This window comes from Perognathus longimembris, chromosome 6 (genome assembly GCF_023159225.1).
Source record: "Perognathus longimembris pacificus isolate PPM17 chromosome 6, ASM2315922v1, whole genome shotgun sequence".
NCBI classification, from domain to species: Eukaryota; Metazoa; Chordata; class Mammalia; order Rodentia; family Heteromyidae; genus Perognathus; species Perognathus longimembris.
Genome location: NC_063166.1, coordinates 26,961,155 through 26,985,376, shown reverse-complemented (window position 1 = coordinate 26,985,376; position 24,222 = coordinate 26,961,155). Strand labels below are relative to the sequence as shown.

The following is a 24,222-nucleotide window of genomic DNA, read 5'->3' as shown; positions in this document are numbered from 1 at the left end:
TTTGAGATTTAGCTCTAGTACAACAGGAATACAGGCGTGCTTGTACTCATGCGCTCGCGCGCGCATGCACACACACACACACACACACACAAAGACACTATCTTCCTGTGCATTAGAATGACAGTATGAGATATAACCTTCCATAAATTTGATTGAACTAGTAAATCTGCCATGAGTTCTACCCCAGGAAGCCTAGCCAACGTCCCCGTCTAAGTAAAGCCCTCACAATGCCCTTCTTAAATTAGTTGGCACCACCATTGTATTTATGGAAGATGAGTGGAAGCTTTCCTCTGAAGCACGCTAAATGAGTGTGGCACATTCTTGAAGGAGCTCCCCAGATCAACATGTCCCTGTTCACTATGGCTCTCAATCAAGTTGCCCTCTTCTTAAGAGTTTGTAATCACCATCGCCACTGGGGTCCATAGCCTGTGTGATCTGATTCTTACATAGTCTACAGATTACATCAGGGCTTTGTAGTCAGTTTGGCCAGGATCAGTTTGGTGTTTTTTTGTTTTTTTTTAATCTAATGTGAAGGACTCAGCAGATTATATCTTTCAGATCAGAGATCAGGGTTCAGAATTGCCCATTGCTGGGTGCCAGTGGCTCACACCTATAATCCTAGCTACTCAGGAAACTGAGATCTGAATATCATGGTTCAAAGCCAGGCTGGCCAGAGAAACCCAATACACTCTTATCTCCAGTAAAACACCAAAAATCAGAAGTGGAGTTGTGGTTCAATTGGTTAAATGCTAGCCTTGAGCACAAATAAAAAGCTCAGACATAGCACCTAAGCTCTGAATTCAAGCCCCAGAACCAGCAAAAGGAAAAGGGGGGGAAAAAAACTATCATGTTACTAAAGAATCACTCATTTCTTTGCTTTGGGGACCCAAAATAATTTGCATGTAGGACTCTGTCTTAGCTTTTGTGGTTCCCCTTTACTGGTCAATGCTTAAAGAAGTCAGTTTTCAAGCTTCGGTGATACTCTGACATACGGACCTGAAACTACAGCTCATGGGCCAAATTCAGAACTCCAGATCCTGTCTTTGTCAATAAAACTTTATTGGTACACCATCACACTCATCCATTTCTGTTCTGTGACTGATTTCACACTTAGTGCCAAAGCAGTTACAGCAGAGACCACATGGCCCACAAAGCCTAAAGAGGAGAGAAAATAGCACATATAAGGAGAGTAGCACACTGATAACCTTGAGCAGACAGCCTTGTTCTCTGTGCTGGTACCCAGTCCATTTAGGAAGGGCATCTGCGGAAATTATCTATACTTGAGGGGGAAATTCTATTTGTCATCATACATGCACATACTCATTTCTCTAATCATCAAAAATGACCACATTGGCTCTAATGTATTAGTCAGAATGTGCCTGTGAAATACCATATAGCATGCAAATGATGCCAGCTCTTAAACTTTGATTTATGGCCTGCCTAACAAGTTACTTCAAGGGGAATCAGGCACCATCAAAAGCATTCATATATTGGCCAGCTATGAGGATCTTGGTATGCAGATGGATGGGGGGGTGGGGGAGAGCTGTCTTAGCAGATGTGTGTGGCCTCTAAAAAAGCAAGCTAGCAGCTATGCCAGGCAGCTTGAAAATCAATAGCAACAAAACTGGTGGTGCCATCTTGTATGTAGCTCTATCTAGATCCTAAACCCCCAGGAAGAGATGGGGCAACAGGGAGCAGTGCCCCCTGGGCACGTGACATTTCTGATCTCAAAACCCTAGTGAGCAGGAGATACATAAACTGAGTGGATTGTTTCACGGGTACGCAGAACAGCTCTAGCAACAGCAGCAGTACATTTCAATCCCACTGAATGTGTTTAGGAGGGGAGCGGAGGTAGGTAGTGAAAGCATATCTCTCAGCCATCCCAGAGGACCATGTGAAGATAATCACAGACAGGAGAAGAAGGTTCATAAGGAGGTTTATTAGTGGGGCCATAGTTCCCACAGGAGAGGGAGCTACATGGCGTCTGCACCTTATCCAGGTGGCAGCTTCTCTCTCTGGGAGTAAAGGTGGGGGGAGTAGTTAGGTAGTGAGTAGGAGTGGTTCATTAGGTATGGGTGGATCTGGGGGCTAGTGGGAGGAGCTGAGGACCTGAGGCTAGGGAAATGCTAACAGGTAGAACTGTTGATGAGAAGATAGTGTCTTCATGCACTTCTTTCATGGAGAAAAAAAAAATGTTGATCACACAGTGATGCCTGCAAATGGCCAGGAGTGTCCGTGTCTGAGCCTGAGAAAGTGGGCACTGACAATGGTCTCTGCACTGTTGCCACCTGCCACCTCCGTTTCAGTCCACATTCTTCTCCCATGAATGGTGGCCAGCTAGGAAGATGGCTTTCAGGACTCCAAGTGGCCAACTGTTCCTGTCTGCCGTGTGTAGGAATCCAGATGCCAGCATACTCTGTCAGTGACCTCTTACTAGACACTGTACTTTCCAGAAAAGACAGCTCCCTGACCAGCGAGTATGACACCATCTACTGGTCCCTTCGGGAAGGACCTTCAGGAGCTGTGTGTTTATGTCACACCTCAGGAGTTGGCTTTGCGGATGCTTCCTAAGAAGAAAGTGACAGTCACAGGCACAGAGCTGCTAATGGAATCTGCTAGAGTTTCCCTGGCCTCCTATTGGGAAACCACATTGAGAAGCTGCCTGCCTATTTGCTGCTGAGTCTGTGGTCAGTGACTTCCATCTGGCCTCTGGTGTCCAAGGGCATAGAGGAGAGACAGAGAGAGAGAGAGAGAGAGAGAGAGAGAGAGAGAGAGAGAGAGAGAGATCTATAATGTGACCAGAATGTGAGGAAAGAGAGAGGGAGGGAGGGAGAGAGGACAGAGAGAGACAGAGACAGAGAGAGTTCATTCTATGATGTGAATGTGAGGAAATGAAAAACCACAGGGGAGGGAGGCAACTACAGACTAACATGCACCAGGCTATGAAATCAGTCTCTTGTGTTTCCTATGTGAGGAGCAATCATCTCTACTCTCAAGAAATCATTGAAGGGGCTGGGAATATGGCCTAGTGGTAAAGTGCTGGCCTCATATACATGAAGCCCTGAGTTCGATTCCTCAGCACCACATATATAGAAAAAGCCAGAAGCGGTGCTGTGGCTCAAGTGGCAGAGTGCTAGCCTTGAGCAGGCCCTGAGTTCAAGCCCCAGGACTGGCAACAAAAACAAAACCAAACAAGAAATCATTCAAGCCATTGAACAGATCTGCTGAAGAAATCACAAAGACTGAGTTCTCAGGTTTCTAAACATCATGGGACCTCATCTGAATTTGAGTGCTTTTGTTTTTTCTGAAAACAGAGCATCAAGAAGAATCTCTGAAGATAGTTCTAAAGGAAACTAACAATGGTGTCATGGAATAAGGAGGGAAGGGTGTGCTGATTCCTGTCCCCCAGTCTCCTGGCTTTTACCTCACCTCTTCCTCAGGCTGTTTGGAGGATAACATGGAAACAGTGTAAGCCACATGATATTCCACAGCTCCTAGGGGAAATATCTGTAACACTGTCAGAGCAGAGCAGAGTAGGAAACATCTTGGAGCCTGCTTCTAACTTTTCATCCCTTGCTGGTTTTATTTATTTACTTACTCATTTTTGTTGGTTGTAGGGCTTGAACTCAGACCCTAGGCACTGTCCCCAAGCTCTTTTGCTTAAGACTAGTGCTCTACCACTTTGAGCCATAGCGCCACTTCGTTTTCTGGTAGTTAATTGAAGATAAGAGTCTCACAGACTTTCCTGCCCAGGCTAGCTTTGAACTGCAGTCCTCAGAGCTCAGCCTCCTAAGAAGCTAGGATAGCAGATGTGAACCATGCCTTGCTTGCTTTTAGAAAGCCATCATGGTTGTATGTGTGGCTTACCGAATCCAGACAAAGGAAGGGCATTGTGGGAAATGTGGAACCCTGATCTTTCCTGAGTGAACTAATTAATCATGGCATTTTGGTATCATCTGAAGTGTACAGATCAACCTAACCATGACATTACCCATGGCAGTCTCCCTCAGTAGGAAGCCTCATAACTACTTCTCTTTGTGGGAACACACTGTCCTTGCCCAGGGCTCTGTATCTGTCAGAAACAATATTCCTTAAAGTAGGGTAATAAGTACTGGGATGCCTAGGCAAGAGTCAAGTGAAAAAAGGAATTCCTAGATACTGGCACATAGTATGCACTTCTTCCTGAGCCTAAAGAGGGACTTTGGCTAAGATTTTCACAGTAGTAAGAATTTCATGGGCCTATCCTGAGTCCAAGAAATGCCTCCTTTCCTGAGGGAGCTTGTTTCTGTCAGCAGGGAGACCTGTACCCTACTGTTGGGTATCAATAAGTAGGGGATGTAAAGAGATGTGAGAAGGATTGAAACATAAAATGAGGGAACAGCCAATGCCATCTGAGAGAGGCAGAGCTTGCTCTAAGGCATCTCTAAAGAGACCCTGCCTCAAAAAATGAATGAGAACGTAAAGACTCACAGAACAGTTGGGATATTTGCAAAGATTGGATATTATATAGCCATGTGACCTGGAGAATATTAGATATAAATCATTTGATTTTTTTTTCTTCATCTTCTTGCTTCGAGTATTGCACCTTTACAGAGAAATGATACAAAAATAATCTAATCTGTATCTGTGACCTGTATCTGTCACCCTAGGATCACAGTGCATCTGACTGTAAAGTTCTAGTGTCTCCTGCCTCCTCTGGTCCCTTGGAGTCTCAAATCTGAGCCTCTTCGGGTTGTGCTTTCCCATTGATCAGTTTCCACCAGGGAACAGGTAGTTAGTTCACTTACTGTGGTTACTAGGGGAAGGTTTATTTACAAAGGCCAATTACAAAGCTATGGGCAGGCTTTTGAATCCTCCTCAACAGAGAGCTCCAGGCGGGTGTCCCTTCCTCATCTCACCAGGATCAGCAAATAAGATGAACTAGTTCTTCAGTGTGATGCATGTAGATTATGGTTAGTTGTATCTTCCATAAGGACCCAGAAAGCAATGGTACCACTTTTTATATGAAGACATTATAGATAAGTATACAACAGATTAAGAGGAAAATTGTGAATTGAGAAAGATCTACCTTTGTTCCCAAGGCCAGGAAGCTAGCATATCTATAACTCCACATTTTTTGTTGATTTGGTTTTTGGTTTGGTTTGGTTTTGTAAGTCGTGGGGCTTGAACTCAGGGTCTAGGCACTATCCCTGAGCTTTTTCACTCAAGGCTAGTACTCTTTGGAGCCACAGCATGACTTTCAGTTGTCTGGTGGTTAATTGGAAATAAGAGTCTCAAGAACTTTCCTACCTAGGCTGGCTTCAAACCACAATCATCAGATCTCAGCCTCCTGAATAGTTATACATGAGCCACTGGAACCTGGTTCTACAGTTTTTTTGTTTTGTTTTGTTTTGTTTTGCCAGTCCTAGGGCTTGAACTCAGAGCCTGTCCTTGGTTTCTTTTTGCTCAAGGCTAGCACTCTACCTCTTGAGCCATAGCGCTACTTCTAGCTTTTTCTATGTATGTGGTGCTGAGAAATCGAACCCAAGGCTTCATGTATACAAAGCAATACCACTGGGCCATATTCATACTCCCAGCCCATTCTATGCTTTTTATTACATGTCATCTTCATCATTTTAACTTATTACTGTCAGCTTCATCATAATTCCTACCCACCCAACAATTTAACCAAAGATAGATAGATAGATACACTCATATATATAGACTATATATATAGAGAGAGAGAGAAAGAGAGAGAGAGAGAGAGAGAGAGACTCATACTGAATTCTTGTTTATAAAAAATTAGCAGTACTGGAGTTTAAACTCTGGGCTTTATGTTTACTAGGTAGGTGCTATACTAGAGCCATGCCCCAACCCTTCCTTGTCTTAGTAATTTTTCAGATTGGGTCTGGCTTTCTTGCCAAGACTATCCACAACACCCAACTTGTTTTTTTGGTTGCAGTGGGCAAGGAGTGTCTTAGAAGCCCCCACCCCAGGGTTGGCCTCAAACCACAGTCCTCCTGGTCTGTACCTGTCAAGTGGAAACCTCACCGCTTGGATTATTCCTGTGTTTTTAAGTGAATAAAACTCAAATGTGGGCTGGGGATATGGCTTAGCAGTAGAGTGCTTACCTCGCATTCATGAAGCCCTGGGTTCAATTCCTTACCACCACATAAACAGAAAAGGCCAGAGTGGCGCTGTAGTTCAAGTGATAGAGTGCTTGCTAGCCTTGAGCAAAAAGAAGCCAGGGACAGTGCTTAGGCCCTGAGTTCAAGTCCCAAGAATGGAAGGGAAAAAAAACATCAAGTGAAATAAAAAGGATACCAAGTACATGTTTAACTCATTGATTGAAATCATGGCTTTTAACTCTTTCAGGATCTCCCCATAGGATGCAGAACATATTTGACTTTTCCTCTTAGTAGCCAATGCTTTTGCCCACACTATTTCATTCCTAATTCAGGAACTTCTGGGTGTGGCAAAGATAACAATGAATCAAGCCCTTTCCCAACACATGAGCTCTTTCACTCAATGCTCACTAGAAACCCTCAGTTGCTCACCTGTCTCTTCCCCACCCCACTGTGGAAGCAGCCTGCTCCCGCATCGGGTGCCGTCTTGGGCTATTGCTCAGTCTTTAGCTTAAGTGGATCTCTAGGAGAGCTTGCTCAAACAGCCAGGACTGCCCCTCTCTCTCCCAGAGGCCCTGAGGCACTTGCTCTGGAGCCCAGGAATTTGCATGGTTAGCTTCCAGGTGATCCCAATACTACTAGACCATGATGTGCGACGTAGTGACTCCACTAGATACAATCTATTAAGATGTAATCTCAAAGTGCAAGTCTGACTTACCTGGGAAGCTTTGTTTAAAAACAAAACAAAAACCTGTGTATTGAGTTGAGGGCACAGCTCAGGAGTAGAATGTATGGTTAGCATGTGGGAGGGTCCTGGCCCCTGTCCCCAGTATTGCATCTATTCCAATATAATTGATCAAGTATGTAGCTCACATTCAGCATTTTTTAAGGTCACACAAGTTAATCTCATGCTGCAGGGTCAAAAACCATTTGGAGTCCAGAGAAAACAGCAAGTATTAGGAACATAGGCACAATGCTGTAGGAGGAATGCGGGGCAAGAGTAATGCTAGAGGCAGAGCAGGATGCAAAATGCAGGGAGTCTGTCCATCTTCCCCTCACTGGCCTGCCTGAGGGATCTAGGCTAGTTGTTCATATTTGAGAGAATGACCGACAGTGAGGGAGAAAGTCAACTTGATAGAAATTCCTGGACAGAGATCACCAATAGTAAGAGTTGTGTTGTTGTTGTTGTTGTTGTTGGGAGCAGATTGCAATAGAACATAAATGTGTGTGAGGATGTAGCAATGAAATCTCTCCCTTCCCATATAACTAACATAAGAGAGAGATAGCTGTTCTGCCTTAGTATGTAAAGAGAAGAAGCAAAGGGACATAGTTCCTGAGGTATAAAAGCAAACATACAGGTCAGTCTTCCCAGAGCTCATCTTGTAAGCCCAAGTTCACCCTCCATAAGCACAACCCTTAAGCTTAGGTATTAACTTATTTTATCATCAAAAATCTTTTGGGCTTTAACTGTGCCCCAGGAGCTTTATACTAATTATTGTGAACACAAAGATAAATCAAGTATGATTTGTGCCCTTGAGTCATTCTCAGTACCACTGAGATCTTCCTACAGGCCATCCAAATGATAGATAGGGCCCTGGTGGAGACTGGAGACACAGAAAAGGGAAAGCATTATCCTGCCTAGTGGAATCACAGGTATCTCGTCTTACAATGAATAGGAAGCCAGGGTAGACTGGGTGTGAGGCCACATTATACTGACATTGCAGGACATAGTATAAAATGAGTTTGATTTTTATTCTTAGTACAATGTCAGGCCATGGAAGGCTAGCAGAGGGTAGAAACTTCCTCCTTTCTCTGCCTCCTCTGCCTATCTCAGTACCAAAGCTCTAGGAAGTCTGATCAAGGTGGACAATGAGAGGCTTCTTTCCATCTCACAACTGAGTGGGAAAGGCTGAGGCTTAGGGAAGAAGGCCACCTGCTTGGGAGTGGAGCCCCGCTGGTTATGAGCATACTCAGTACTGCCCTTCAGCCACACTGAAGGAGAAGACACCTGTGAATGTTACTCAGCCCTGATACCTGGTAAGGCGCAGGAGGTAGAAGTTAGAAGACAAAGATGTGAACTTTCTGAAAGCCAGTGGAACAAAGCAGTCCCAGAAGCAACTGCTAGGCAAAGATGTCATGTGAAACTAAATGGGAATAAATAGAGGACTCTATGAAGGCCACTAATAATGTTAAATCATTGGTGACCTCATCAAGAACTGATTCAATAGAACAAGATTTTCAGCACAGGCACTATGGATGTCACAGGCTAGGTAATCTTCATGGGTTTACCTTGTACATTGTGGGACGTGTAGAAGCACCCCTGGCTTGTTTACCAGGTAGATGCCAGTAGCACCTGTCCAATCATGGCAGCCTGAAATGATCCCAGCATTACTAAATGTGCTCTGTGAGGCTGATCCCCCTGGTTGAGAGCCAGTGTTAGAGCTGTGACCAGAAGCTAAACTGTGATGTATTTGGAGGCCCCCTGCCTGGACTACTCTTTCAAAAGGTAACTAACAGCCAAGGGCACACGGGTGATGGGAGCTGAGGGACGAGATTGAGTTATGATAGATTCAGTGGTGGTACTAATTATTTTGTTGTATTTTTATTGGAAATTAATTGCTTGGAAAAGCACTAGAGAAAAAGAGAAAGGCCATGTGCTATTGGCTCATGCTTGGAATTCTAGCTACTCAGGAGGCTGAGATCTGAGGATCAAGGTTTGAAGCCAACCAATGGAGCAGCAGAGACTTTGAGACTGTAACCTTCAATCAATCAACAAAAATCTGGAAGGAGTGCTGGTAGCATAAATAGTAGAGCTTTAGCCTTGAGCAAAACCACTATGGGACAGTTTCCAAGCCCTGATTTCAAGTCCTGGCAGAGAGAGAGAGAGAGAGAGAGAGAGAGAGAGAGAGAGAGAGAGAGACTTAGAGACTTAGAGCAACATCTCTTTAAGCATTAAATATCTCTAGTTATCAAACTCTGCCAGTCTACGTAGATTTCATGATGAACTTAAGTTCCTTATTCAAAAATGATTTAGAGACTGGAAGTATCACTCAGTAGTAGTGCACATACTTAACATGTATGTGGCCCTATGTTCAATTCTCTCACACACATATATATACGTTATTATATATTTATATTCTATTTCATATATCCCATTTATAACATATAGTAAGTTATTATAATATAGTTATTTCATTTTATATACTTATAGTTTATATAATTTTATTTTATTTTTTTTATTATTTATTTTTTTTTTGGCCAGTCCTGGGCCTTGGACTCAGGGCCTGAGCACTGTCCCTGGCTTCTTCCCGCTCAAGGCTAGCACTCTGCCACTTGAGCCACAGCACCGCTTCTGGCCGTTTTCTGTATATGTGGTGCTGGGGAATCGAACCTAGGGCCTCGTGTATCCGAGGCAGGCACTCTTGCCACTAGGCTATATCCCCAGCCCATATATATAATTTTATTTTTATGCTATATATTTGTTATATGTATTTATATAGTGTGTGTGTGTGTGCACACGTGTGTGCATGTGATTCCAAAATGGCAGAAGAACATCTAAGTATGGGTGTGTAGCTGCTCAGATTCTGGGCCAGCAACTGGGATTGATGGTGAGTTAATAAGCACACATGACCCCTACCTTATGTAATTTAAACCATGGGGTCAATGGACAAAGTAGATTAATAACAGGCACCGGGGTACAGGAGCACCAGGACACTGAGGCAGTGCCTTGTCCCAGAGACAAATACAATGACTGCTAGCTAATGCTTAAGCTGGAATCTTAGGTATTATTGTCCATTCTCCAGACACAGAAAGGAACGAATGTTATGGTAATAAGGGAGAGTGTGGAGATCTGAAAAGAACCAAGAAGAGATGATTATGAAAGGACGGGATGGGAGATTCTTGGCAAGTGAAATCATGAGGAATCTTACAGAGAATTGACAGGATGTTGTTGATACTCCTGTAGATACCAGAAAACCCTGCTTAATTATTGTGTCACCTCTTCAGACTGTTTTAAGACATTGTCCAAAAAGAAATATAGTCTTTACCTGGCTTATGTAACTGTAATCCCTCTGTACATCACCTTCATAATAATTGTTTTCAATGTTATGTAAGATCATTCCACCTGAGTTGAAGAGAGCAACCAAGAGAGATGCTCTCTCAAAGTGGGGGTGGTGGGATAGAATGAGAGATGGTACAGATGGAGGAGTTGGTGTTCATTTGGCCATTGTTGTAGTCTGGTAGTCTGGGTACTCACTACCTCCAAAGCTCAAGTTGAAACCACATCTCCATCCTATGTTCATGGCATTGGGAAGGAAGGCCTTTGAGAGGTGATTAAGATTCAGTGGGGTTGTGAGATGGGGCCCCAGAAGAAGCGGAGAGACCCACATGAGCAGCTTGTTGTCTTACCATGTGACACTCTTCACATATGCCATGAGGCCCTTTCCAGTCACTAAGCAGATGTCATGTGATGCTCCAGCACCATGAGCTAAAGACATAACTATCTTTTACATATTATCCAATCTGTTGTATGGAGTTACAGCAACAACAGACAAAGGCAGAGCTAGGGGGTCAAGTTCAATGAGGGTGATTCCATTTCCTGGCATGAGCAACTCACTGAGGACAAGGAAGCGAAACTACTTGAAGAGGAGTCTGCCTAGAAATGATGAAGATAAATTTGTAAACTTTGGATCTTTTTTAAGTCTGATGTAGGCATACAAGGCCATTGGAAAAGACGGTCAGGAACTCAGACGCATCACAAGTGGCTTAATTTCAGACTCCTAATCAGATAGATGGCAGTTGAAACCATGCACACTCATTATTCTCCATGTTCTCTTAGAGACTGGGGAGATACAGATGACCAAGGCCAGATCACAGTGCATCCGCCTACTTTTCCCTTTTCCCCTGACCTTGCCACGCCCAGCAACACTTGCTCCAACCTCCTGTTGTGGTTTGGATGTGATTTGGCTGTAATATCAAAAATGCCTTGTGTTGGAAGTGTCCCAAGTGTGGCAATATTGGGAGGAGGTGCTGGACCTGGAGGTTGGGCTTAGTAAAAGATAACTATGTCATTAAGACAGTCTTTTTGTTTTTTGTCAGTCGTGGGACTTGAACTCATGGCCTGGGCACTGTGTCCCTGAGCTCTTTTGTTCAAGGCTGGTGCTCTATCACTTTGAGCCACAGTTTTCCAGGTTTCTGGTGGTTAATTAGAGATAAGAGCCCCATGGACATTCCTGCAGTGGCTGGCTTTGAATCTACATTCTCAGATCTCAGCCTCCTGAGTAGCTAGGATTAGAGGCACAAGCCACCAACACCCAGCTAAGGATAGCATGTTAAGAGAGATGTGTTGTTCAGTGAGATCTCAGTTTTCCCAAAATGAGTTAACAAGAAAAAATCTGACCCTTGAGTCTCTGTGGCTTCGTGTCTTAATGTGTGATCACTTCCATATGTTCTCCCATCATCTGGTGCCACCTTCCTTCTCCATTAAGCTTGAATGGAGCCATCCACTGTTGAACTTGTAGCCTCCAAAACTATGAAGTTAATAAGCCCCTTTTCTTTATAAGGTACTGAGCCCCACGTATTTTGTTACAGCAACATAAGACAGACTAAGATATTCATCTAGGATGCTATTAGAAAACCCTTTAGCTACCTACCTTAGGAGAGAGAACCCTGAACCTATCATGTCCTTGAGCCTCTATATGTTCCTGTTTCCATCTGACTGACAGTGTAGTCATCTCCGTCTGGTGTAGAGAAGCAAAAAATATATAATTAGCTCTGCTTTACCTTGTCCTGAAATGCAGACCCAGCATCTGCAATCCAGACTTTCAAATTGGGGCTCTCAAAACAATATGCAGTTGTAAATGCTAATGGAAGCTGTGACCTTGGTGTTCTTTAGCCTGCAGAAGACTCATTAGCTCTGTGCAGCAGAACTAATCTTCCAGCAGTCAGACCAGCAGAACCTACAAGGGCTGTGTCGCCTCCCTGGAGAGAGGCTGTGATGCAAGATGGGGCTCCCTGTTCTGCATGTAGTTAAAGCATCTTGCTATCCTATTCCAGATTTCTCCTTTTTACCAAAGCCAGAACTAAAGGACCCTTTGTTTGGAGGTTTTGTTTTTATCTGCTGCCCTTTCATGCAAAAAGACAGACTTCTGTTTACTTGATTATTTCTTATACATAGCATCCTTCAGGCTAAACTGAGGTAAGATCCATTCATAAATTTTAAAAACAAGAAGGCTCACTTATGGCAACTGATGGCATGAGACATTTAAGCAGAAATCTAGCAATGTGGTGTTTTTTTTTTTTTTTCAGCTCATGGTTCAGTTAGCTGTGGTCCATAAAGAAATCACTAGGGGTGTGGAAATAATTTTGCTGCTCTGAGGTATTTTACAAACCAGGGTCAGAAGTATAATAGCAAAGCCATTTAAGATCCTTTGAAAGCCCATTGAACATTTAATTTTGGATAATTCACTTTATGTAAACATTTAACTCTGAAGATTTCTCTTGGCAGCTAGCATATAAATGTCTAGGTATATAGTGCCAGGATATTTCATTTTAACTTGTTAGTCTAAATGAAACAGTAAGTTAAATCTACTGGCAAGGGGGAAGTTAGGAAGACACAATAGATTCAAGGGTCTCAAGTATGAGTCTTGGTGTTATAGGTTCTTGAGATTACAATGGTTTCCTCATACACAGATACACAGTTCCAGATACATGCAATCAACTGTGGTCAAAGATATTGTGCTCAAAGATTGAGCCTTTGGCATCACACATGTGTGGTTCCAAGGGTACCTGCCATTAAGGAAACACTGCACATGCTCCGGATGCATCACATTCAGTACTGTTCTGTGGATCTTTGATTCATCTTTCCCATGACACTGTTCAACTTCTACTACAGATGGCCTGCCTTTCAGTAGTACACCTCAAGTTTTCACATGAGCTAAGCCCCCTGACCATGTTTTTTGAGCACCATTTGCTTTCAGGAAAGCATGTTTTCACAAAACCAAGGGCAAAATAAAGATCTCAGAAGATTGCACAACAACTGAAAAGCTGATGATAACCTGGCACTGACAGAGAGCTGCGTCATGTGTATGTGGGGATATAATTTTTTTTTGTTTTGAAGTTTATTTTGATTTATTTATTTCTGACTACACTTGGTCCTATAATCTTCAAATAAGGCAGGCTCACAGTAGAGTTTAATAAGGTATTTTGTGAAAGATAAAGAACTCACATGGTTATCACCATAGCATATTATTACAATTCTCTTTTAACGATCCAATTATTGTTAGCTTCATACCATCTCTAATTTATGCATGAAGCTTTATTGTAGGTATACTTGCATAGAAAAAAGGTTATATGCAGGAGGTATTGTCTATGGTTTCAGCCATTCACTAGGGAGGTCTTAGAATGTATTCCATGTGATATTGGGACAGTGTGCATAGTACCCACTTCTAAGAACAGGTCTTGACAAGAATGAGATCGAACAAGAATGGTGACATAATTACAGGGACTCAAGAAGGGAAATGTCCAGGAAGTTAGTCAAGATAGACCTAGGGTAAATGCATGATCTTGCTCACATTTTTCTCCAGTGGGTAGCCCCACTTCCATGTGCCGCTGACCCTTGTTGTTCCGGCCTCACTCTGCAGGGTCAGCCCATGATACTGCCTCAGGATCTGCCTCAGATGCTGCCTCAGCACCTCAGGGTGCTGTCCCTGAGGTTATTTTTACTCAAGACTCTAGTGCTCTACCACTTGAACCACAGTTCCACTTCCAGCTTTTTGATGATTACTTGGAGATAAGAGTCTCACAGAGTTTCTTGGCTGGGCTGGCTTTGAACCATGATTCTCAGATCTCAGCCTCCTGGGTAGCTGTGTAGGGAAGATTTCCAGCACCCTGTGTGACCCAGTTTTCACAAGCACATCACAGTCACTGCTCTGCAACCACTTAAGTTGCAGGCTTCCTAGGTCTGGCTGTCGACAGGACTCTTATTCCACTTTTGATAGTTTGATGAATGACAGGGGTTTTTGTTTTGTTTTATTTTGTTTGTTTTGTTCTTATAAAAACAAAAGTTAGCTAGGTGCTGACAGCTTACACCTGTAATGCTAGCTACTCAAGAGGCTGAGATCTGAAGATAGAGGCTCAAAGCCAGGTAAGGAAGAATAGTCTGTGAGGCTCTTATTTCTAACTACTCAGAAAAACCTGGAAGTGGCACAGTGGTTCAGGTGGTATAGCCTTGAGAAAAAGAATCTCAGAGACAGCTCCCAGGCCCTGAATTCAAGCCCCAGGACCAGGACACACACACACACTCTCTCTCTCTCTCTCTCTCTCTCTCTCTCTCTCTCTCTCTCTCTCTCTCAGAACTTGATAATGTCTTCTAGGGGCCTTAAACTCAGAAGCCTAGGGAGGGTCAGGAGTGCTGGGACCGGAGGACAGCAGGTCAGAGGTAAATGTACCCATGTGGATCATTCCACTGAGTAATGGGGACTGCACACATATACACACAGCTGCAGAACCATAGAATCCTCTGACTATGCCAGAGAGATCTAGACAGAGTGAAAGCCAATGTACCGGATGTCAGTTTGCAACTTCTGACTAGGAAGAGTCTGTAGCAATGGAAGAATTGCCATGCCCTTAAAATGCCCATGTCCTATCCCCCAAATTCATGAAGACATCACTATATACAGCAAGGAAGATGTGGCAGCCATAAGTAAGTCCAGGATCTTGAGGTGGAGTTTGATGAATTAACATACATGCAGTGTTTGGAGTCACACAGCTGTATTACATTAAGTCAGCATTTGTTCACCAAATTATTGTTCACTAGTTACAGAAAAAAAAAATATAGCTCACAGGACTTCACCTTGTCCAAAGCATATTGTTTCAGAAAATCCAGGACCAGTCCCCAAGGCCACAATGCCATGGCTATTTGATGCTTTGTTGTTACCATGCCAACGTATCATTTTCCTATGTCATCTCATTTTCCAAGTCAGAACATCTCATTTCAGCACCTGCGCCTCTGGAGGGTTTAGCTACACTGACTAATCTTGATATACTCAGACCCTTTAGAAGAAATGAAAAACAAATGGAGAGCCTCATTTGGAACCGTGCATGTTAGATGATAAGGCAGTCTGGTTATCGCTCACTCATTGTTTCACATTCTCGGAACATAACCCATGAGGTTAATTAAAAAAAAAAATTTAAGCCAGCACACAACAGGCCATGTGTATCGTATGGAGATAAGCAGCTCAAAAACCATTGAGAGAACATTCTTCAGACTCCCCTTATGTAAGACACCAGACCATGGCGCCGGACCACCATGATATAATCTTCTTGGGTCTGGAGGGCTGGTTCTGAGCATCCTACCCACCCCCAAACACCGACTGGACTGATTGAAAGCCTGGCTGTTAGCAAACATTAGCAAAAGCTCTGTGCATCAGTTACAAAAGAAGCAGGAATGAAGGGACAGGTGAGAAAGAACATCAAAGATGTTCACAGTCAACAAGCCGCATTCCAGACCCATGACACCAACTTGCTCAGCTGGATCCACTCTCCTGCAGTGTGAGAGTGCCCGCCATGTTGTCACTTTGCAAACACAGCTGGAAGGGGCCCTCCTCCAGGTGTCAGTGGGGGATGCAGAATGTGTTCATGGGATTGGGAAAGAAAAGTTTTCTTTCTGTGGTCACACTCAACATGGCACAATCCTGTGGCCGGGTATGTGGGTTTCTCCACGCATGCCCAGTTTGGCAAGCTATAGTTCAATTCTGTTCTGATACTGTCACATCCCACAGGTATGTGCTCAGTCAGTCCCACAGCACTGCTCTCCTGCCCCGTGCCAGCCACCAGTAGTAGGAGATTCTAATCTCCAACCAACTGGCTGTGAATCTGAGGCTCTTGCAATTAATTAATTTGTTAAGATGGTCCACAGAGCTCAAAAACAATGGCTTATATTTACTAGTTTATTACAAAGGAAATCAAATCCATATGTGTGTGTTTGTGTGTGTGTGTGTGTGTGTGTAAAGCATGGCCTTTGTGTAAGATTGTGGTTCTAGCAAAGTCTCTTTAAAATCTTGTCCTTACTTACTGATTTACTACTGTTTGGTGATTCCATTTTGATTCTGACAACTTAGCTGCATTCTATGATGTTGTGGGGTAAAGAAACAGGCCAGATGGAGACTTCTACCCAGTGTATCTAGCTTCTTGTCACCATCAAATAATTTAGAGATACAACAAAGTAAGGAATTGGAAGTTTTATTACAGAGAGAAAGTACACATACAACAGAGATTGGGACTGCAAATCACAATCATGCCATGATGGCAGTTCATGCCTGTAATCCTAGTTCCTCAGAAGGCTGGGATCTGAAGAATGGTGGTTCAAAGCCAACCCAGGCAGAAAATTCTGTGAGACTCTATCTCCAAAATAACCAGCAGCAGATGAGCTGGGTTGATGAGGCATAGCTCAAATGGTAGATCACTGGCTAAGCAAGCAAGCCCAGCAAAATGAAGGCTTCAGTTCAAACAACAAAAAAGTCACATCTTGTGGGAAAACTTTAATGGAGAGTAGGGTTATTCATGAGCTAAGGTGAGGAATGCTAGGAATGGATTTTATTTTTCCAGAATAGAGTTGAGTCTCTACTGCTGTCTTTCTCTCGGGTTTTTCTTTCACTACCATGATGTCACATGCATGATAAGAGCAGCTCATGCTGCAGGGCTAATGATGTGGAGATGTCATTCTAATGAAGAAAGGAGAGCTGTCTTCAGTGATTCTAGACAGTTTTGCTTTTCCATGACTGGAGCAGTCACAATACACTGCTGTCATGCAGTTCTCTGAATGCACTGGCCTCTAGCTCTCCTCAGAGAGGGACCAGACTCCACCCCCACCTACCCCCTGTATTTAAGTAACTACCTCAGCATAAACTTCTTGCCATGTAGACCTCAGGTTCTGCCAACTGGGGAGAGACTACAACTTTTACACTAAACGAGCATTCTATTCCACTCCTTACATTCTAATCATGAAGGGCTCCAAGAAACCTAAAATTCCTTCCAGCACATGCTCATCTCACACAAACTCATCTCAGCTGGTGAAGCAGGAATGTTGAATAATTGCAGAGTAGTTCAACCATTATTACCAACACCTTCAATCATCCAGTTGTCTTTGTGTCCATGTTCAGGGCTACTGTGGCTGTCATTCCCAGAACTCATCACAGCTATACTTCTTTGTGATTCTACTCTAGGAGGCCATTCCCATTTACTGCCTACTTCTGTTACCACCTGCCTCCTGCCTCCCACCTCTCCCCATTGTCTTCCCACAAACTCATGCCCTGGCTATGAGATCGCACTTGGTGTTGCTGAGTTATACACCCAGGAACAGGAATGGCCTTTCTCTCCTCATTCATTTGTCATTCCATGTCTAAAAAGGATCTGGTGATGATGGATGGGGACAAGAAGAAGAGGAGCCATTGTTGTATGCAGACAGACATTCTCTCTTTTGTGTCCCTGGGGCCTTGAGCCTCTATGTTCTGAGTGTACCAGTGTGGCAAGAAGCAAGCTCTAGCCTTGAGGCAGGGGAGAAAGGCAAGAGGCCACTGGCCTGCAGTTAAGAGGCCATCAGGAAAGAAAGAGACTTCTGTGAAGGGGAGAGTCCAACTAAGTTTCAGTCCCCTGGCCTGGGGCATTGGTGGAGCAGGGCTGGGGAGGGGCGGGGTGGAGGGAGGAAGGCAGTGGGGCAGTTCTGCGTGAAGTGACGTACATTGCCCTTCCTGGGTTGAGATTGAGGAACTGAGAAGGCGGTGGTGGTGTTAAGTCAGTCTTTCGGAGCTCAGGATGGAACAAGGGCTCTGGCCACTGACTCTACCCCTTGTGTCTACAAGGGCTGAAGAGATTAACCACCAGAGAAGGATATGATATGGTCCAAAAACTTTTCCTGGATTTTTTTCGTAGGCGGCTGAGCCAGAGGCCAACTGCTGAAGAGTTGGAGCAGAGGAACATCCTGAAACGTAAGTCAAGCCCAGGGCAACCTGGGAGCTTGTGTGGTGACTTTCGTATTGTTCAACGGCAGGGCCTCTTCTTTGAAAGTTATAAGAGAAGGGATTGGAAAGCCCTCCCTCCTTGAGGCTCATCCCTGTGGGTTAGAAGCAGAGGGGACCTCCCCACAAGGCGGCAATTTGGATTCCTTCTGCTTCCCCTTTATTAGTTAGAAGTCCATGAACTGCGCTCAGACCCTTCTGAATTGCAGTTGGAGGGGAAAGGAAAGGAAGGAAAGAGGGAGGGAGGGAGGGAGGGGGGGGAGGGAGGGGGGGAGGGAGGGAGGGAGGGAGGGAGGAGAAAAAAAAAACAGAGAAAATGTACTAGTAAGTGGTTTTGAGAATTGGTCACCTTTAAACCAAATTGGCTTAAAAACAGTGAATGGGATTTTGATAAGGGAAATCTGCCATTTGAGAATAGGGACTGGCAAACACACTTTCCCTTGCAGCTAACTGCCGTTGATAAAATTCCTCAGCCTTAAGCCAGGGCTGGTGGTTTATACCTGTAATCCTAGCTGCTGGGGAGGCTGAGATCCTCCTGAGTGATCTAGAAGATCATGGTTTGGAGGATCTTCTTGAGTGATCCAATTGAGCTGAGGTTTGAAGGCAGCCTGGGCAGAAAAGTCCAAAGCCCATGAGGCTCTTATCTCCACATAGCCAGGAAAAAGCCAGAAGAAAAGCTGTGACTACTGGTAGAATATCAGTGAGCAAAAATGTTCAGAGACAACACCTAGGCCCTCAGATCAAGCCCCAGATCAGCACCTCCTCCTCCTCCCCTAAAAACTCCTCAGCCTTTCTCAACATTAATTTTACAGTGGGAAAGGGAAGGGGGCTTTCCAAGTAAAAATGTTTCCTGTCTGTCTGGATTCACCTGGCCACTGGCCTGCCTATAGGACAATCAGGAAAAACCGGCTGTCCCTAGTTTGTGGACAGAACAAGACAGTTTCTTGTTTGGTTTTACAATAAAATCTGGACAGAGGAGCCATTTGGTGCTTTCAAAAAATCAAAGAAGCCAATACAAAAATCCTAAATCAATTCGTTCATAGGCACCGCTATGACTTGATTTCATAGTAGATATTAAGTAATTTTTTAATTCAAATCACTCTGTTCCTATCTACTAGATCAGTGCTACCTTGACTTTCCTCAACATATCAAAATATATTTTAGCTTAATACATGACCCTTTCTTCCTCAGCCCACAAACACCTTTCTAATTTTTCTCCAGAAGAGATACATGTATTATGCAGTTTGTATACACACACACACACACACACACACACACACACACACACACACACGAGTAAGTCACACAAGACCTGGCTCTTGGCACCTGAGTCTTCCCACAAACCTAAAATGTTCTTGTGGGCAGTTTTCTACCTGCCCTCCTATTGGCCTTGCGACTTGGTCAGCACTGGATGGTTTGCTGGGGGATGGTGTTGACTTTGCCTGAGAACACTGTGGCAGAGGTTTGGCATGTGCAGCCCCTGTGAGCATTCCATCTACTTAGCACTGGCTGGACTCAGCATCCTGCCTCCCTTCTCCATGGCAACCGCCATCTCCCCAGGCTCTGTGCAGGCCTGGTTTCAGCATTGCTCTTCCTCCCTCTCTAGGGCACCTCAAATGCCTCCTAGGTCTCTGGGGATTTGGGTATAATTTTTTGAACCAGTGAAAGCCCTAAGCTTCCTCCGCTGAACAATGGTATTAGAAACTTTCTCAGAAATCGTCATGATGGGAGATGCATTTGTCTCCCTTTGTGTCCCAGTTTATAAAGTTTCCATTGCTGGAAAGAAAGAAAAACCCTAACCAGTGATTCCCAATCAGCAATCCGACAGCCATGTTTCCTTCTCTCTTCTGTTGGCTCCACACAACAAAGCTCATTTGGATCTGCTGCCATCTGAGACATCTCCGTACAACTTACTGGATCCCCCTGGACTTGGGGCCTCAGACCTAACATCTGAGCTCAAAGTGGCAGCAAGCCTCCACAGATGATTTAGGTTTCTCAAAATACTTACCTCAGAAGGGGCAGAGTTTAAGGGGGAAAAAAGATGTTTGAAACCAACTCTGCTCACCTCTGGCTCTCCAAAGGGCATCTGCTCAGCTCCCACCTTCAGTTTCTCTACTTCCTGGGAGAAAATGACCTCAGATCCTTGGGACTGGGTATCTACTGCCACATGAATGTAGCAAGCCCACGGGGCCGAAGCAGGAGGAGCTTCCTACAATTTCTCCCCTGGCTTTTCTTCTATTCCATTCTCTCTTCCTTCTCATTTTGGTCACATAGCTACAAACCAAAGAGATACTTGATCAAATTCAAACAAGTTCATCATTTTCCAGCTGGTAAGGTTTTCAGAGATGAACTTGTTTTTCTCCTGCATTCTAGAACTTTGTTTTTCTAAAGTGACTTTTACAGAAAAGTGTTAACTGATCTACTTTGCTAAACAAGACATGTCCAGTTGTATCCAAAAAAATATCCTCCAATGGTTTCCTGGGCTTTCCATCACTGGAGGAAAGGTTCAGGGGCCTCCTGGCTCAAGGGAAGGCTGGCTTTACACTGCAGCCCCGCCCTGCCTGGCTCTATGCACATCTGAGCACATAATGAACGTACTCTGACAGCGGCCTTTGTAATGATGACATCATGGGCCTGCCCTAGCCCCTTTTCCCAGTTGCCCAATGGGGTTGTCTTAGCACCTTCTACCTGAGAGTACATGACACTGGGTTTGTAAATGACTTTGAACTAAAGGTACCATAGATTCCATAGATTGATAGCATGTGGCCCCACGTCTAAGAGAGGCTAAGAAACCATGGAGGACATGAAGCTCCATGCCCTGTCACTTCTGGCACAGAATGCCCACTTCCATGGCTCAGAAGGGACCTACCCGGTCAGAGTGAGTCCAGTCCCCAGTAAAGAGAAGAAAAGCCAGCCCCAAGCAATATGCAACCGCAGGAAAAGACAGAGGTCTGAACTATTTATCTAATTAGCAATGGGGGAGGGGTGGGGTGTTGCTAGTCACTTAACTCCCTGGGGGCTTTCTCTTCATTTGTATAGCAAGGATGATAACCCAGCTCAGCTCAAAGTTCTAGGAGCCCTCTAGCCACCTCCAGGGCTACCATTTTACTTTTCTAGCCTCTTTCCTAGCTGTGAGTGTAGCTTTTTCCACTTCCTGCTCTATTCCTCCAAATGCTGACAGATTGGTTTCCTAACTAAGATATTAGTGGCTGACTAGTTTCATAGATTATTTTATCCCAGAGAAATTTGCATGTTTATAAATGTCACTCTTGGTATCTCTCTTTTTCTGGATCTGGCTATCTGCCTCCCAGTTTTATCTCTGATGAGTTAATTCATGCTAAGCTATTAATGGCTGATGTGTTTAATGAGTTTTTGTCTAAAGGAATTTTTTTTAAGAAAATGCTGGGAGTGAGCCAGAATGGTTAAATCCATAGGAAAGAAGGCTCCTGGTGGAAAATTGGAGCCCTCTGGAGCTTTCCAGTGATCTAGCCCAGAGCACAATACAGACTTTCATATAGCTCCTGTTTCCCTATAAAAAGCTGTAGAGTACAAAAGGGGTACAGGGATCAATCAAGGAGCAAATCCTGAGCAGGAAGAAAGACTCCACCTAGAATTGGCTGTGGTTGTACCTGCTGTCTTCCCTCAATGGCCAGATACTCACCTTTATCAGATAGTCCCTATACCTGTTTCTAAGTAAAAGAATTTCCCTCTTCCTTCTTCCCTCTGTTAAAGACTTCTTGTGTAAATGATAGAGAGGCCAGAATCAAATTGCAAGCTTGAACCAACACCCTAAGTTCTCAAGGTGTAACTTTCACCCACTGTGGTTGCAAAATGAGAAAAGAAGGATCCTAGGCAATGTTTAATACACTCTGGATCAAAATCAACCTGTGAGCTGGTCACTGGTGGCTCACATCCTTCCTTTTCACTACTTTGGAGGCAGAGATTTGAAGATCATGGCTCAAAGCCAGCCTGGGCAGGAAAGTTCTTGGGACAGGTATTTCCAATTAATGAGCAAACCGCTGGAAGTTGAGCTGTGGTTCAAGTAAAAGGAGGCCAGCCTTGAGCAAGAAAGCTGAGGACACCACCCAGGCCCTGAGTTCAGACCCCAGTACACACACATACATGGGAAAGCCAGTATAAGTCTGACAGTACTGAGTTGGTAGATATAGTTCCATAGTTACCAAGAATTCCCTTCAAGGCCCAGAGGAAAATGACCTGCCCAAGGTATTCACTTAAATGGAGAAATAACCCCAAATTTTCTGCCCTGCAAGTCTCTGCTCCCTTCCCTAGACCTTTAACATTCTGTGGAATAAGTCACCCACATAGGCAGCTTAATAAGAAGGCTTAGGTTCAAGTCTGCTCTTAAGGCGCTCCTTGCCCAGTCTAAATGCAGGCAATTGTGTACCTCACCCTGAGCTCACACGTGTTCTATGGACTTCTTGGAAGATTCAGAGAATTAATGGAATCAGGGCTTGTCAAAGGTGAGCATTTTGAAATTCTTCCCAAGGTAGTTGGCCTTCCTTGCTGCTAGCCCTGCCCCATTTTGTGCCAGGAGCAGGTAGAGGTCCATCTTCTGTTCTACCCGGCAACACACCAGATACCAGGGACACATCATCAGGAGTCCTTGTGTCTCAGTGGGTCAGGAAGCCCACGCCTTTTCCCATCTCTGCTAACACCACTTCCTCTCATGCCTCTTTTGTCTTGTAACATGTCTCCACCCAGCATCTCTGCCTGGGTCCCCAGACCCTTCTTGACATAAAGTAAAATGAAAAGGCCAACTTGCACATTGTGAAGTTGACCCAATGCAGATATTTGGGGACACATTTCCCCAAGCAGAGGGTGGTTAGAAAAGGGGACGGGGCGGGGCTGGGGATATAGCCTAGTGGCAAGAGTGCCTGCCTCGGATACACGAGACCCTAGGTTCGATTCCCCAGCACCACATATACAGAAAACGGCCAGAAGCGGCGCTGTGGCTCAAGTGGCAGAGTGCTAGCCTTGAGCGGGAAGAAGCCAGGGACAGTGCTTAGGCCCTGAGTCCAAGGCCCAGGACTAGCCAAAAAAAAAGAAAAGGGGGCGGGGGGGGGGGTGGGGGGGAAGTAGTAATTTGCTTCCCCTTTTCAAACTGAGGAACTTAGACCTACCACCTGCTAAGGCTTGTAGGATGAGCCTGTGTTTGTACATTGAGATCCAAAACATCATGGGCCTTTCTTTCAGCTCGGAATGAACAAGAAGAACAGGAGGAGAAACGAGAGATCAAGAGGCGGCTAACTCGAAAGGTGCGACCATTCTCCATGCCAAGAGCTGCACCAAGAGGGGTGGGGTGGGGGGGGGGGTTGCGTACATTGGACTCTCTTGGCCTGGTGTCCTCCAAATCACATGCCCTGTTTATCTTTTCCCTGTTGTGTCAGAGAGCATAGTTCTCTAGGGGGTGGTGGTCAGCTCAGCTTCTGCAAGGCTCTGTGTTCCTTAGTGATAGTTTTCATCCTTGGTCATAAAGATGATATTGACAAATCCTGTCTTTCTTAGATCCCAAGGTGACTGCAAAGTGACTGTAGAGAAAGAAGAGCTTGTGGAAGCTAAGGCTTTTCTCCTGATGTTAGCTAATTCAGGACAGTACCAAGAGTTTCAATACCTGTTATAAGTATACTTTAAGTACATGTTATAAATAGACTCAAAATAGGTTGTTTCTACAGTGAGAACACTAACCTTTGAGGTTTGAGTGATCATGGAGATTGGCTGAAACTACATTCCTATTCCTAGGTTCGGTCTATAGGGCTGAGGTTACCTGTCTTAATTATAATATTTTTCCTTAGAGACCTTGTGACCTCACCCTCTATTTTAGGTCCCCTTTGCCTCTCCCCATTGCTCATGGCTAGCTGGAGCCCACCATTTATCATCTAGATGTCCATTGTATTTTCAATCACCTTGGATATCTTATTTTTAAAAATTAATTATAGAGTCAGGCACTGGTGGCTCACGCCTGTGGTCCTAGCTACTCAGAAGGCTGAGATGTGAGGATTACAGTTCAAAGCCAGCCTGGGAAGGAAAGTCCCTGAAACTCTTATGTCCAATAAACTACTAAGAAAAGGCCCGAAGGAAATGGC

At 44.4% G+C, this 24,222-nt stretch overlaps 1 protein-coding gene across 11 annotated transcripts in view; it reads left to right on the top strand.

The window, feature by feature from the left end:
* The window catches only part of Phactr1 (phosphatase and actin regulator 1), a 432,942-nt gene that overhangs the window by 402,295 nt on the left and 6,425 nt on the right, over nt 1-24,222 (top strand). For all 11 annotated transcript variants that reach the window (XM_048348462.1, XM_048348465.1, XM_048348459.1 and 8 more), the window contains 2 exons: nt 18,033-18,088; nt 23,333-23,394. In XM_048348462.1, the coding sequence (XP_048204419.1) occupies nt 18,033-18,088; nt 23,333-23,394 (118 nt within the window). The remainder of the gene's footprint in view (nt 1-18,032; nt 18,089-23,332; nt 23,395-24,222) is intronic.